Source organism: Peromyscus leucopus, chromosome 8b, assembly GCF_004664715.2.
Source record: "Peromyscus leucopus breed LL Stock chromosome 8b, UCI_PerLeu_2.1, whole genome shotgun sequence".
Lineage (NCBI taxonomy): Eukaryota > Metazoa > Chordata > Mammalia > Rodentia > Cricetidae > Peromyscus > Peromyscus leucopus.
Genome location: NC_051086.1, coordinates 5743361 through 5759810, shown reverse-complemented (window position 1 = coordinate 5759810; position 16450 = coordinate 5743361). Strand labels below are relative to the sequence as shown.

The 16450-nt window shown below is 53.7% G+C and overlaps 1 protein-coding gene across 1 annotated transcript in view; it reads left to right on the top strand.

Annotated features, from left to right (window-relative positions):
* Nucleotides 1-512: 512 nt before the first annotated feature.
* The window catches only part of Stk10 (serine/threonine kinase 10), a 96583-nt gene continuing 80645 nt past the window's right edge, over nucleotides 513-16450 (top strand). The window contains exon 1 of the mRNA XM_028857792.1: nucleotides 513-668. Coding sequence (XP_028713625.1) covers nucleotides 513-668 — 156 coding nt within the window. The remainder of the gene's footprint in view (nucleotides 669-16450) is intronic.

The following is a 16450-nucleotide window of genomic DNA, read 5'->3' as shown; positions in this document are numbered from 1 at the left end:
GTGAACCCTGGGGCGAGCAGCACCGAGGACCAGCGTGAACCCCGGGGCGAAGGGCGCAGGCATTCAGCACGGGAAAAGGGCGAGCCAAGCCGCTGTAGGCACATTCTACGCGCTGATGCACCAGCTTGGCACCGACGACGATCGCAGGGCGATAGCCGAACCCCGAAGGTTTGGGGTTCCGGGAGGCGCCACGGGCCCTCGGGCCGGCCATCCGGCGGACTACAGTCTCCAGAGTGCCCCGCGGCGCAGGCGGAGCCGGGAGCTCCCGCAGCCAATTGAGGGGTCTCGGGGCGCCGCGGAGCAGGTGGAGCCGGCAGGGACCGGCGCGCGCGCGGGTGCCGGGCGTCCTGCGGGCGGGTCCAGGAGGGGGCGGGGCGGGGCGAGGAGGGCGGGGCGGGCGGGCCGCGGTTCCGGCAGCTCCCGGCAGCGACCGGCGCACTTGGCCGGCGCTGCGCTGCGGGGAGGGCGGCTCTGCGAAGCTGCAAGTCCTCCCGCCGCGCTCCGGACCCAGCATGGCTTTCGCCAATTTCCGCCGCATCTTGCGCTTGTCCAACTTCGAGAAGAGAAAGTCCCGGGAATATGAGCACGTCCGCCGGGACCTGGACCCCAACGACGTGTGGGAGATTGTGGGCGAGCTGGGCGATGGCGCCTTCGGCAAAGTCTACAAGGTGAGGGTCCCGTTGGCTGCGTCTGCCGGGCCCTGCGAGCCCCTGACCCCCCGCGCAGCTGCTTCTGAGCACTTCCTGTGTGTCCCGCACTGGACACAAAGGGACGTTTGTAGGACCTCAGCATCCCAGGGGGCTACCCGAGGTACCCCCGGGAACACGGTGATAGTGGCACATCTTATAAAGCGGGGCTACACCGATGTTGTGGGAACATTAAGGCTCAGGGCTGTACCTGGGAGGGTTGGGAATTAGGGACACTCCTGAAGATGAGCCCAGACAGGGACTCAGGGAGGACAGAGGGGCCCTGGAGTGAGCCAGGACAGGCGGGGGCTGGAGGGCTCAACGGAAGGCGAGAACAGGGTCCTGTGACTGCAGCTGCAGGGCACAGATTTGGCTTCTGGACGCCTGAGTCACCGGAGGCTCCCTGTTAGCAGTTACCTCTCCCCTGGAGGAAGACAGGGCAGAGGCTGAGCGGAGGAGTGGGTGGGGCAGAGATGATTCCATTTAGACACGTGTGCAGACGGACAGCTCCTGGAATTTGGTCCTCTGAGCAAGTTCTGAGTGCCTGGGTTGTTGTCGAAGGTACCTAACTCGTACATCTTGACTCCACCCTTTCTCATTTCCTCCGGGGTGGGGTGGGGGGAGTCTCCCCCTCCAACCTCCCATGATGGAGTCTTGTTATGTTTCTCAGGCTGGCCTCCCAACTTGCCATCAACTTGCCTCAATTTCTGGAGTAGCTTGAACTGTAGGCTTGCCCACTGCAGTCTGGCATCCCCTACTTTTATTGGGAGATTCCCATAGTTCAGCTGCTGTTAGTTGCCCACCTAAGCCCTAAGTCACTGTCCTTGGGGCTTCTGTAGTTAGAGGGATCACTGACCCTAGGATTGTCCTTTTAGGGTGCTGGACCCCAGAAGGGGCTTATTCAGCTCCCTGAGTCGGGGCTTGGTTCTCTTTGACTTGAAATTGGTCTGCTAGAGCCTCATCTCAGAAGTGTGCTCCCTAGGAGTGGTGCATTAGCATCACTGGGAAGCTTGTTAGAAACTAAGACTCTCAGCTGGGTGTGGTAGCACACACCTTTAATGCCAGTAGAAGCAGGCAGATCCTAGTTCGAGGTACATTCTGGTCTACAGAATGAGTTCCAGGACAGCTAGGGCTACACAGAGAAACCCTGTCTCAAGAAAAGAAAAACAAAACAAGCAAAAGAAAAGAAACTAAGACTGAGGCCCACCTCAGCCCTTCAGAGTGCTCTAGAGGCTTGGAGCAGTGGCAGCTGGGAGGCCAGTCAGACCCACGGAGATCTCCTCTGTGAGCCGCATTTCCTGTCAGAGGGCTGAGGAACCCCAAGGAGAGCAAAGTTCCCCCGTGGGAGAGTCAGGCAGAGGTCATTCCGCATTCCAGCTGAATGGATTTGCTGCCCCTTGGCTGAGGGGTTTGCCCATGTTTGAGGGCTACCAGGCCAGCCCATCCTTTCCGCTGTCCTCATGTCCTCTCTCTTCTGATGCATTCGCCTGGTGACATGAGGCAGTGGTCCCCAATTTCTGGGCTCCCCACCCGTCTCTAACGTGGGCTGTTTCTGAGTGCCTCCCGAGTTCTCCGCGTTTGTTTTCCTCTATTAGAGACTTCCAGCCACCTTCTTGTGTACCTACTCTCTGTTGTTACTTGGAAGCATACTTGAACTTTTTTTAAAGTTTCCTGTAAAGTGTCCTGCTCTGCTGGCGGAACCTCATCTGTCTCTATGACCCTTCCCAAGTGTCCTGTTCTGGCTTTGTATGGTTCATTTTTATTTAAACTCAAATGCAGAGCTTTGCTTTCCGGAGACCAGAGTCTCCCTTGTCATTTCTGCTTGCTGAGTAAAACTCTGCTGTTCCCAGGCAGTTAGTTCCGACCAAGGGAGCTCTGATCACTCAGCATTTTATTGCCTCCTGCTTCTCCAAAGCATATAAACCCTTTTGAAGAGTGACCCTAATTCCCAAAGCTGGGAGATGGCTTCAAGGCAGGAGAAGGGAAAGGGAGACCAAGAGGGTCATGTGGCAGCTGGTACACTGGACAGTTTGTCAGGGTCGGTGATGGACCGCGTAGACAAAGATGGCCCCATGAGACTCCATGAGCTGAGGCACTCCTGTTTGGCCCAGTGCCATACCTTGCATGCAACACATTCCCCACATGCTTTGACATAGCAAACCTGCGCTTCATGCATATAGAAATGTGGGTGACTTACAGTGCCAGATGCTTGATGAGGATATCAAGTGATCGTCACTGCCATGTACCTACTGTGTGATGCGCTCCATTACTTCAGAGCATAATCCAGCTTTTTGAAGTTTCCCCTAAAGTGTCCTGGTGGGCTGGCAGAACCTCGTCTGTCTCTAATTTGCCCTGTCTCTTGATTAAGTATCATTTCATATTGGGTTTAAGGTTTTGTGTGCACGCCCACCTATGTGCAGGTGCCCATGCACATGTGGGCAGATGTGTGTGGAGGACAGAGATTGACATTGGGTTTCTTCCAGAGCCACTGTCCACTTGGAGCTCACTTATTTAGTTAGATTGGCTGGCCAGCAAGCGGGGATCTTCCTGCCTCTGCCTCCCCAGCCTTGGGATTACAGGCTTTGAACTCCCATACCTGGCTTTTTCTTGTGGGTGTTGGGATCTGAACTCAGGCTTTTTCTTGTACAGCAAGTCCTTAGCAATGGAGTCATTAATTCTGTGCTATTTTGTTCAACATGGCCCTAGATACAACAGGCTATACTATTACCATGCGTATGTGTTATATACATAGACACACTTTGGAGCCCAGGTGAAGGAAGCCATGCCACTGTGTATGTGTGTAAGGATTGTGTAAGTACATGCTGTACCTCCTGCAATGATGAAATCACCTGATGATGCATTTGTTAGAACGTGTCCCCATTATTGAGTGACACATGTCTGTGTTGCCTCTGTGACATTAGTATCTGACATGCCATTCTAACTAAAGTTCATGTGTGTGTGATTACTGGTTTCTAGAGGGTGGAGGGACTAGAACCCCCAATGCTAGGCTTTGCTTGAATGCTTTTTCCTTGTCCCACTCAGGAAGATACTCCCTGTTCACTGTGCCCTGTCGCCAGCCTGCCTGCCCTGCAGAGCCGCTGCTTCCCGGCCCTTCCCAGAGCACTTACAGAGCCTTTTTATTTTTTTTAAACTAAGACCCTCTCACCAAGGGGCGTGACCTCTATCCACTTCCTGGTTCTTTGGCCGGGTAGCTGAGGCAGAATGAGAAATTTGATCTTGGTTAAATGGCTGGGACTAGCTGTTGCCGGTTGGCATGGCACCCGGAAAGCAGTGGGCCATGGGTGGAGAAAGACGCTGGTTCTCACCCCCACCCTCTAAAGAGCAGAGCTGCTCTGCACAGCCTCCTTGGTAGGGACCTTCTTGGGGCTTCCCTGGCCTGTGAGTTCTTGGGAGGCTCTGTTCCCCAGCATGGTGAGGAAAGGATTCCTGTGGACCCGTGAGCGTGGGAGCATCTGCAGTCTCCGAAATGGGGAGCCCCTGTCCCCCTCAGGTTTCTGATCGGCCTCAGGAGACAGGGAGAGGATTGATTCAGTCCAGCGTCAAGGCTGTTCTCACCACGTTCCTGTGTGATGGAAAGTTGGTTCCAAAAGAAAATCATTGCTAGTTCATTACTCGAATTCAAAATAAGGCTTATGGGTGGCATGTTTTCAGAGTTCTTATCGTGAACCATCATCCTCTCTAAGGTGGGGTAGGGAGGAGAGGAAGTGTTTAGTCTCTGCATTGGAAATCTGCCCTCAGCAGAGTCTGATGCAGAGCACTGGCTGATCATGTGCCCCGTGTTTTGAGGGGCCACAGAGTAGAGGACTGAAAGGGCCAGGCTAGTGGCTGAGGTGACTTTTTTGCTTTCTGGAGATTGCTTTGTGTTTGAGCTTCTAAAAGGTTAATTTGTAGCCGGGTGGTGATACTGTGGCGCAGGCCTTTAATCTCAGCACTCAGGAGGCAGAGAGAGGTGGGTCTCTGTGAGTTCCAGGCCAGCCTGGTCTACAGAGAGAGTTCCAGGACAGCCAGGGCTACATAGAGAAACCCTGTCTGGAAAAACCAAACCAAACCAACCAACCAACCAAACAACCAAACAAACAGGTTAGCTTGTAAAATTGACTGTGGGAGGGGGAGTAAAAGAACTGGAAAGAGAACTAAAGTCACCTGCATCCCCCCACAGGTCACCGTGTTTATAGTCCTCGGGGCTGGGCCCAGGCCCTGAGCACACGAGGCAAACATCCCCCACTGATCTGGGTCCCCAGCCTGGACTTTTGTGTCTGTTTTTGTTTTTTTAAAAGAGGATCTTGCTCTGCTTCCCAGGCTGGCCTCAACTCCTTCAAGGTTTCAAACAATATCTTTCCTCAGTCCCTTGTGTGGCTGGTTATACAGGCATGGGCCATTGTGCCTGGCTGTCTTTTTTCATTTTATTTATTTATTTACATTGAGGCAGGGTTTCTCTGTGTAGCCCTGGCTGCTGAGGAATTCACTCTGTAGACCAGGCTGGCCCTGAACTCACAGAGATCCTCCTGTCTCTTCCTGTGTTGGGATCAAAGGCATGCACCACCACTGCCCGGCTTCATTTTTTTTTTTTTTAAACTACTAACAAATTAAAATTTATCGGTTCTTATCCTGTCAGGTACATAGTGGGTACTTTACATCCTCTGTAATGTAAGACACGTGTCCTCAGAAGCACAGATCTGTGGGGGCTGGCCTGGTGTGGGTAGGAAACCCAGAATATGACAGTAAGCAGGAAAATGCAGGAAGGTCACTGCGTGGGGATAATTTGGGGGAGGGGCTGTTGTCTGGCCCACAGTTTGTTTGGAGGGGTCCAATGCAGTTTGCACTCCTTGGATTTGCTCTGATCAGCTGTCATCTGCCATTTTTTGCCTGACACTTAAGCCAGGTTGACTTTCGCATTAGGATAAAACTGGTCCCTGGTGTGTGGAATGGCCTCGAAACAGAATAGCCTTTTCAACGTTAGCATTATAGCGGAGCTGACTAGGTCGAGGAGCAGCTTCTTTGGAGAATTCTTTCTCTGTTTTAAATGCATTTTTAGGCCAGACTCCCAGCTAGGAATGAGTGGGTCAGAGGGCATGCCTGGCTTGAGGGTGACTTTGAAAATACAGTGAGATGAATTTATGGAAGGGCCTTTGCTGCCTTCTCTCGCTAACAGCCAGCCCCAGAGTCTTTGTGGATCCCCAGAGAGTGAGGGGACCTGGGCAGCTGTGCCCAGACCTCAGGTGCCCTCAGCTCTGCTGGCTTTGGGAGCTGTTTGTGCCCGGCTAGGCAGAGCCAGCCGGGCGGCAGTGCTGGAGGCCTCCACCCTCCAGGCCAGGCCTTCCCTTCTACCTCCTCTGCTGCTCCTCAGTGTTGGAAAGCCTGGGTTTCCGCCTGGCTCCCCTGGGGCTGTCCAGAGCCTCCTGTATCCTCCTCCTCCTCTTCCTCCTCCTCCTTCTCCTCCCCTACTGCCCCCTTCTACTCCCACTCCGGAAAGAGATCTGCCCCTAGGCAGTAACCTTATTTCCTCTCAGCCTAGTATTTTTAAACTCAAGTCCAAGCTATTGTGAGCCATTCCTCACTCGTCATAGTACCCTGTCCCTCGAGGGTACCTGGCAAGGGTCTGCTCCTGCTAATCCATCTGCATTGCAGCTGGCCTTGGTCAGCTCCCACCACACTGGACGATTTCCAGCAACCTCAGAATAGGCCAGGGTAGGTGTGAGCGTGGCCAGCCGGAAGGAGCACTAATGCTCACGCAATCCCCGTCTCTTGAGGTGACCCAGATGAGGGAGAAACCCCCAGGGCCATCCTCTGGGGGCATCTGAGGGCAGCTGTGGAGGGCAATAGAATCTATGTCCCATCCTGGCCCCCTTTGTTCCCCAAGCCAGTGGCTTTCTCTGCGCCTCAGCTGTCTGCGAGTAGGCGTCTACAGTGCAGAGGAGGCGTCCATGGAGAGGAATAGCTTTACCCCTGGTCCCCTCGGGGCAGTGCCAGGGTTGTTTATGATTGTTGACACTCCGGGTGCTGCTTCTGAGAAGGCTCTGCCATGGCATGGCCACTTAACTGGGGGCAAAGCGGCGAGGCTGGGGCACCTGCAGCTCGGCTGAGGCACCTGGGCTTCTTGCCTGGGCACTGTTGGCACTGCTGCCCGGCTCAGTCTTCACCCTGTCAGCACGAAAACACTGTTCTCACCCCAGAGGGGGTGAGTTAGGCCTGGGACCAGATACGAGTGCCGGTGCCCAGAACACAGACCCGGGTTTCCCCATGTACTCTGCCCCACTGTGGAAGTGGTCACGTGAGATTTTTATTAGTCACAGAATAGAGTAAATCATAATCGATCTGTAGGTGGGGTCACGGGTAGGAGGGCCACAGCAAAGCGGGGAGGGGGGAAGGGGGACGGAGGACACTCCACTGTGGGCTTCAGGTGCTTTCTGGGGACGTTCTTGGCATTGGTAGTTGCAGGGATGTTAGATTTGAACAGGGATGGGCGGTGGATAGTTAGTTCTCAATTCGTCTTTTGTCTGCAACATTTTAATTCTCCCTAATCTTCAAGTTTAGTCATTTGGCCTTGTAGAATCATTAACACAGGCATAGCTTGTCCCTCCCTCCCTCCCTTCCTCCCTTCCTCCCTCCCTCCCTCCCTCCCTCCTGCTCCCCCGCACCCCCCCTCTCCTGGGAACTTCAGTTCACAGTTGGGGGCTTGCCCTATGCCTTGTAGATAGATGCTCTCAGCATCTCCAGCTTGTATCCACTCTCCTCCAGATGCCAGTAAACCCCCACCTCAGTTGTGGCCACCAAGACTATTCTCAACACTGGCACATGCTCCGGGTGTGGCAGGGGAGGCAGAGCCCTCCAGCTAATCAGGTGGTCATAGCTGTATGTGGTTCAGCTGGAGTAAAGTCACCTCCGCTGTCCAGGGGCGTTGGTCCCAGAAACCCCCCTTGGGCACTTGCCCCGAGTAAGCCCAGTTTTGTTGTATAAAGTGGGAACAGTACTAACACAGCCTCCCATCCACTCTCCATCATCCTTGGATGACTTCTGACATCTACAGCGCTGAAGTTGCTGTGTAAGTCGGTGTACTGCATCCCTGGAGACCATAAAAAAGTCTATGTGTTCAGTACAGATGCGGTTACAAAAACAAAAACAACTTTTTTTTTCTTGAGACAGGGTTTCTCTGTGTAGTTTTTTTGGTGCCTGTCCTGGAGCTCACTCTGTACACCAGGCTGGCCTCAAACTCACAGAGATCCGCCTGGCTCTGTCTCCCAAGTGCCGCCGCCGCCCAGCAAAAAAAAGTTCTTAACCCAAAGTTGGGTGTGGAAGCCACAGGTGTGGAGGGCTTGCTGCGCCCGTCATCTCCTTGTGTTACATAAGGAAAGAATTGAACCTTGGCGTCAGAGAGATGAGCATTCAAATCTTGGCCGTGTAATGAGAGAAGTGACTGGCTTGCCTCAGTTTCCCCATGTGTGAACAGAGCTGATAAGATAGCCACCCTCAGAGCTGTCAGGGGAGGTAGCCTGCACCAAAGAGCGGCAGGAGGTCAGAGTAGGTGCTTAGAAGACAGCAGGCTCCGGCAGTCGCTGTGGGCTGGAGGCTGCCCGTCAAGAGAGTGTACAGGGAGCAGCCGTGGTGAGGAGGAAGCTGCCCGTGGGCAGGGAGCCAGATGGTGGTCAGAAGGCAGAGAGAAGGAAGCTGGGCAGGGCAGTGGGTAGGCACGGAGACCCGGGTTGCCCACGGCCAGCTTTGGAGCTTGCTTACCCGAGGGTCGGCTTGTGTGGCTTCCCCAGGCTAAACTCAGTGCCGCTTGACCTTGACATTCGAACCCAGGAAATTGCTCCCGGAAGACCAGTAGTGGTGGGTCTCCTCTGGAAGCATCTCATTGGCTGATAGCTCCTAGATTGTGTTCTTGCAGGGCCACATCTGTAGGAGCAGGGGAGCCTGGCTGTTGTCCCGGAAATGTCCCACAGACCACAGGAGCCACACGGGGCTACCAGAAAATGTGACTGTGTAGTACATTGGTCATTTTAGCGTCTGACAGACATGGAGAGATACTGAGTTTTTTCTTCTGAGGTCCCGGTACTCAAGTGCGTGTCTGCGCAGGCCCGCCTGATCTCTGGTGCTCTTTTGTACTGTTTGTGTTGAGTACCATAGAGCTGGCCTGGCCTTGTGTCCCCACGTCTCTGGTCCACCCTGCCCATGTTGCCTTCTCTCCTCCCAGTGGTTGGTGGGTTTGAGCATTTGAGCTGGGCATACCCGGGTGCTGTCAGGACAAGGTTGTGTCTGCTGGTCCCTTGGTCTGCATAGCCATATCCTGTAGCTGAATACAATCAGACAATTGGGACCACAGAGCTGGAGGCTAGGAAGGCCAAGATCGAGGCTCTCATAGATTTGGTGTTTGGCAAGGACCTGCCCAATGCCCTTGAGTCTACTTCTCCTATCAAGACTCATCCTATTTACCAAGGCCTGTTCTTTTAGAACCTAATCACCACGGCAAAGTCCCTGTCTTCTAACGCTGTCATCTTGGAGTTAGGATTTCCACATACGGATGTTTGAGGTGGACGTAGACGTTCAGATCGTAGCGGGAACTGAGTCAAGAGGGCCTCGAGTGACGCACTGAGCAAGTTAAATGTGGTTCACCTTAAATAATGTCCTTTCTGTCATCAGCCTTTGAATCAGCCTCTATAATGTCAGAAAGGACCCCCCTGTGGATAGGAGAAAGGGGACCAGGCCATGACCAGAGAGTCCCCTCATTCTGTACAACATAGGGACAGAGGCCCAGAGATGTCCAGTGACTTTTTCGGTGTCACACAGCCTTTCTGTAGCAGGACTGGGACTTAATCCCAGGCCTTTCTGACCAGGGGCCTGTACCTTTTTCCTCCAGAGAACAGAAGAAAAGCCAAAGGTCATCTTAGAGAAGGTTGCTTCCCTGTGATGTCTCCTCATGGCCTTGTGGGTTCTGTGTCTAGAGACATGACCTTCTTTCAGAGCCTGCTTCGAGTGGATGTTGATGGTGGCCTCCCCTGCAGAGGAAGTGGTGATGGGCAGGACGGCAGAGGAAGTGGCTGGGGCCTCTGAGGGCAGAAGATGAGGAAGGATCTGTCACCCTCCTGGGCCCTGGTGGGTGGGTGGGGTGGCTGGGAGGCAGGACCTGTCGTGGGGGAGATACACCCCGAGGGCCTCCTGCCCCTCCCTCCCAGGCACCTCCCACTTCTCTCTCCCCTTCCCTTTTCGCTTCTGCTTCCCCGGGTTGCTGTTTTCTTCTTCCTTCCTCCACAGCCTAGTGATTCTTTGGTTGACACCAACAGCTTTTTATCATAGCCAGGATGAGGGGGAGGGCGGGAGATGGGGCTTTGAGCTCTGGGCTTTGAGCTCTGGGCTGGTAACTAGAGGGTTAGCTCTGTCAGGAGATGGGGGACTCTCCTGCCTCCAAGAAGTGCTGAAGGAGGGCAGTGCTTTGCGACACACGGACCCTCGCCAGGGCTTCCCGTTATTGCAGCAGTCATGGGTGCTGTGGCAGCCGGCTCCTCCCATTCCTCAGAATGGCCTGCTTGGCTTCCCCTTCTCATCCCAGGCAGGACTCTCCCCTTCAGAATTCAGAACCACACCAGGCTCCTGTGTACATGTCCTATGTCCCTTTGCCCTCCCCGGTAGGTGTAAAGTCCCTGGGGCAGAGCAGGTTGGCTGGAGAGAGGTTGTTAACCGGACAGGAAGCAGCTGGCTACACGGAATGGCTTCTCTGGCTGAAGCTCAGCCGACTGGCCATGGTGGCTGATGTCACTGGTATATTTCAGAGCCATTTGTAGAGAGGCTTTAAATGCTTCCAACACACACACACACACACACACACACACACGAGTGATGCTCACATAACAGCTAGAATGAATGAAAGAGCAAATGCCACTCAGCATGAACTCAGGATTCAGCTCCTGGCTTTCCCCTACTGCGCTGTGTTTGTGACCTTGTACAAGCCACTCACCCTCCATTTGTTTAAGGTTGATTTAAATTATTATTTAAAACATGTTTAGTCTTGTTTACTTTATGTGCATCAATGTTTGGCCTGCATGCATGTATATGTACCACCTTCATGCCTGTTGGATCCCCTGGAACTGGGGTGACGAGAGATTGTGAACCACCACCAAGTGGGTGCTGGGAACTGAACCTGGGTCCTCTGCAAGAGTAGCAAACACTCTTAATCACCGAGCAATCTCACTAGCCCCTGTATTTATTATTTTTTAAGTGTGTGTGTGTGCGCGCGCGTGTTTGAACATGAGTGCACGTGCTGTAGGATGCCAGAAGAGGACATCGAATCCCCTGGAGCTGAGTTCCAGGTGGGTGTGAGCCGGGGAACTGAACTTGGGGTCCCGCAGGAGCAGTATGTGTGCCTCACCGCTGAACCGTTTCACAGCCCTCCGGCCTCCATCTTCTGAGCTGTCAATTAGAGCAGGACTTGCCTCTGTGGAGCAGGGGCCAGCCGGCAGCTGCCAGTCACACGGAGAAGGCCAGCCGGCAGCTGTTGTCGCCCACGCCTGGCCTTTTTAAATGGGTGCTGCTATCCAGGCTGGTGTCCTTCTGACATGGTGGCCCCCCTGCCCCGACAGGCCACCCTGTTTGTCCTCGGGAGCCTTCCTACCTGTGCTCTGAGTCTTGGTCTCTTTCTGAAGGGTCTCTCCTGACTTCAGATGAGTGTGGATTCCTGGGGAATAGCAGGCATACTCCACGAAGCTCCCTCATGGCCTGTCCTTGCCTGTGCTGAGGCTGCTCTGGCTAGATGCCATGAAGGTTCCTGGGGTCGGTGTGTGTTTACTGCTCTCTGTGGTATGAGGATAAACATGATTCAGTGGAGATAAAGAAGGCCACCCTGCAGCTGGGGTGTGCATGAGGCTTAAGCTTCCATCCCCAGCACAGCAAACAACCCAAGCCAGAAGGCCACCAGAGCCTGGGGATGCCACGGCTTCTGTAGGCTCGCCAAAGCCCCAGTTCTGTGGCTGCCCCATGGTGGGAGAGTCCAGGGTGGCTGAGAGCAACCCTGGGTATCAGAGAGACAGCGTGACTGTCCTGGCAGGAGGAACCAGTGTTGGGTCTTGCTTGTTTCTATTTTCCTTTCTAGAAAGCTCTAGATTGCCTTTTCTGGGATCCCAGCCCACTCCTGGCCTTTTTAAATGGGTGCTGCTATCCAGGCTGCTGTGCTTCTGACATGGTGGCCCCCCTGCCCCAGCAGGCCACCCTGTTCGACCTCGGGAGTCTTCTTCCTACCTTTGCTCTGAGTCTTGGTCTCTTTCTGAAGGATTTCTCCTCCAGGGTCCCACTTACCTTCCGAGGCAACAGGAGACCCGAGGAGCCGAGGACCATGGCTGAGTACCACTGTTAGTGAGGAGCTTAGAGCCCTGGGTGCCAGGGTTGACCTAGTCCACAGAGTCTGCAGCTGTCCTGTAGACTAGCTAGCAGAGGTTGGGGATGCTGCCGGGAGTGCTCTGTGCTCTGAGATGGTTGGTGATGTGCACATGTGAGCACTGGAGGACTTGCTCTCACAGAATGAGAGGGAAGGATGCTAGTGACCTGTGCCTGGGATCCCGGGAGCTCTCCCCCAGAGAGAGAGGGTGGCTAATGTGTATAGAGAGAGGCTGGATAGGAGGACCCGTCTGTAATGCTCTAGTGCAGCCATGGTGGAGGTGGAGAATGATGGTGTGTGTGTGTGTGTGTGTGTGTGTGTGTGTGTGTGTGTGTGTGTTGCCATTCTATTTTTTTTTTTTAAGATTCTCTTTGATGAGTGGGTATTTATTTTAGAATAACAAAACCCAGCATTTTGAGACAGTGTCACTAGGTGGTCTAGGCTAGCCTCAGAACTCACTAGGTAGTCTAGGCTAGCCTCAGAACTCACCACAGTCTTGCTGCCTTGGCCTGCCCAGTGCCAGGAGTACAGTTGGCACCGCACTTGCTAACATTTCGAAGTCAGAGTTTTTGTTTTGTTTTGTTTTGCTTTTGGCAGGGTCTAACTTTATAATCCTTAGCTGTCCTGGAACTCTCTATGTAGACCTGGCTGGCTTTGAACTCACAGAGATCCACCTGCCCCTGCCTCCTGGGTACTGGGTTTAAAGGCCCGTGCTGCCATGCCTGGCTCCATAGCGGGCTTTTGGGGCTGCCAACACACACAGTGGTAAGTGGCTAAGATGACTGACATGTGGACTGCAGGGTTGTCACAGACGGCACTTGTGTTGAGAGGCCTCTCTAAACCTTATGAATACATACAATTATTGTACGCTAATTAAGATGCAGAGGAATTAGAGTTACCATTGAGTCTTTTCTTATTAATTGGGCTGGACCTGGTCTAAGCACTGTTCTCAGGTTAGCTCAGTAGATGCTCTCAGGCAGGTGCTCTTCATGTCCTCAGTGTAGAAAGGGAGAGAGTGAGGAACACAGGGTCACTCCAACTGCTGCACCACACAGCCGGGTTGTGTCAGCCTGGGACGGCTGTGCCACGGAAGGCTACGTAGAAGCCATCATTCAAGATGCAGAGAGCAGCGTCTCTGAGATGCTGTTACTTTGATTTTCTTTTTTGTGCCATTCTATTTTTAAGATTCTTTTTTCATGTACTTGTGTTATTTTTAGAATAATAGAAAATAACATGGAAAGTACTGTTGGTTAGGAACAACCGCGATGCACTGACTATAATAACTCTTAGAGGTCTGGGATGGGAAAATAAGGTGAGTCGAATCCCTGAGTTACAGGGATTAAACGAGATGTAATTATAAAGTACAGCACACTCTCCCTCATAGTCTCCCTTCCCGCAGCCTGGCAAAGGTGGGCACTCGGCCTCCCCAGAGGAGGCAGAGCCCATGCCACCTTCCCCTCCATTATCAATGATATCTTGGGGCTGGACTCCTCGCCATGTCTGAAAAGCTGGGATCCGAAGGTTCCCACATGCCTGGCCAACTTGGACAGGTTGCCCAGCTCCTCGGCCAAGGCCATGGCTTGGTATCTTTGAGGCTGATCCTGTTTGGGTTTGGTCCCAGGCCAGAACGACTTGGAGGCTTAGCATTTCCTGGCTGTGCCAGGCCGGCCCACCAGGCCTCTCCTCCAAGGGAGTGTTGAGTGTCCGTCTGCGGGGCTGTCACTCCTCTGCCTCTGTGCCTCATAATCTCTGCTGTCCTCAAGTGTCACTTCTGAGACTTGGCTGGCTCATTTGTCACCGAGTTAAAGCCTGGCAGGGCACTTACTGATCGGGAAGTGGTTCTCTGTTTGGTAGGACTGGTTAATTGTGTATGTCCTGGCGTGGCCGGGGGCTTTGGCGCCTCTCAGGCAAATGGGTGCCATCTTCCAAAACTAGAACAGGACGAATGGAGGGCCGGGAGGACATGGACTCTCATCACTTTCTGGTCTTCTTAAGTGGACTATCATCTCACTTTCCTGTAGGGAGTGCAGAGGCCCCCTTCCTCCTCTTTTTCATCTGCTCACCCACTGGTCTGTCCAGCCGCCCTCCTACCCACTGTCTTGGCTGCTTTTCTATCGCTACGAAGAGACACATTGGCCAAGGCGACTTATAAAAGAGAGACCTTATCGAGGGCTCACAGTTCGAGGGGCTTAGAGTCAATGACCATCATGGCGGGGAACCTGGCCACAGGCAGGCAGGCATGGAGCAGTAAAGCCGAGAGCTCACATCTGATCCATAAGCACAAGGCAGAGCTAGAGGGAGCTAACTGGGAGTGGCGTGGGCTTTGAAACCTCACAGCCCACCCCCAGTGACACACAAGGCCACACCTACTAATCCTTCCCACACAGTTCCACCAGCTGGGGACCAGGCGTTCAGGCATATGCGCCTGTAGGGGCCGTTCTCATTCAAGCCACCGCATGGCTCATTTGCATCCATCTTCCTACCCACTCACCCACCCATCCATCCATCCTCCCTCATGCCTGTCTTCAAGGCTCCCTCCCTGTTCTCCCCACCCCATTCCCTGGCTGTTTCGTGCCAGGCTCTGTGGGGTGTAGGCTGAGAGGAATCAGACCTGGGCTGGGCCTTTCGTAACTCCCAGCCTGCTCAGGTCTGAGCTGCACATGATCGAATCATCAACAGCCTGTAGTGGGAGCATCAACAAGGACTCAGGGATTGGAGTGCTAGCCGGGGAGCTCAGGCTGTGTCTGGTCAGCTTCAGGGAGCTGCTGAGGCTCCACCCCCAGTGTTTGTGTTTGTAGGCAGTGGAGCCAGAGATGGTGAAGGGGGTTAGGGCCCAGTGCCATTGGGATGGAGACCGTGGAGGTGGACGCCTACTAAGGTAAAGACTTGGGCAGAGAGCCGGACCTGAGTTCAAGTTCTGGCAGCTGAGCTGTGTGACCTGGGGCAGGTCTCTTGCTCTCTCTGAGCTTTCCTTTTCTCTTCTACAGAAGGAGGCAATTCACATCTCTGTTCTTCTTAGGCCAGTGCTCAGTGTCCTGCCCCTGAAGACCTGCTGTAGGACTTTCTTATCCTGAGCTGCAATGGCTGCCCCCTTGGGTGTTTTTCCCTGCCTACTCCCGGCTGCTGGACTTATCCCTGATCCTCTCTGCTGCTCACTAGCCTCTAGGGCTACTGTCGCCGGCCCCCGACCTTTCCTTGAATGTAGCCAGTTTTTCTGTGACCTGGCCCTCCAGAGCCGGACCCCTCTCCCCACACCCTGGACCAAAGCCCTTCTGTGATTGGCAGTGCTCAGCACCATTCTCTACATCCTTGCATATGACCCAGACCGAGATCCGCTGGTCCCGGTGGCCTGCACCTCATCTGACACCTGCCCACCACAGCCATCCAGCATCCAGAGACAGGAAAGTAGAAACCCTTAGCCTTGCCTGCTCCAGATTTTAGCCGTTACTCACACATAGACTTTCATGGACAGGTCAGCTGGACTCCTTTCCTCGCACCTGGAGGCCTAGCCAGGTTGCTAGGAGATCTGAGCAACAGCTGTGTGTCTAAGGTGGGAGTGTCTGTACCATCCCCATCCCTTTTTCTCTTTCTGGAAAAGAAGCCTTTCCTGGGGCCTGGTGACACAGAAGAGATGCTCGCCTCTGAGAGGACATTTTCTACTGCCGAGGGCTGGAAGTTAGAGCCTGGAACTTTCTGCAGACATGAGGCTGCTCTGCATGTCTGCTGTGTTCAGTATGGCAGCCACCTCTTCTTGGTCAGGAAGCATTTGGCACATGGCAAATGCCACTGAGGAACTCAAGTTTCACTTCATTTTCTCCCTATTATTTATACTTCCCTAGATAGCTAGGGCAACCATCTGGACGGCACAGCTCCGGCTGGCTGCCTCTGCCCGCCTGTAAGACCCTGTACGGCCAGGTCTGGGCAAGTGCTCACCTGTGCAGGAGGCGCCGTCCCACCCCCTGACCCTCACTGGGACTCCGGCGCGTAATTGCCAGCTGGCATCGGATGAAAACCGCTTGTTTTCCATGGCCTGCCCTTGGCTCATCTCTGTCTGTAGGCATGCACTCTTCACAAGGGCAATTTCATTACCCCGTTTCCTTACCGTGATGGCTTAGCTGGTTTTCCTCATTGCTGGATTGTTCACTTACTGTGTTAAAGGGCTGCTAATGTCCCATTAGAGCAATTGAATAGTTTTCTCGCCATTAAGCATTTAGGCCGCTCCTACTTCATTTCTGTTGTTAGAGGCCACGGAGCGTGATCCTGTACGGTTCTTTTGTTGTCTTTCTTGAATTATTTCTTGGCTCTAAATTCCCAGAAATGAGGGGTAATAGGCTTAAAAGGTATTTCAAACCTGTCTCAAACAAAACAAAACAGGACAGAG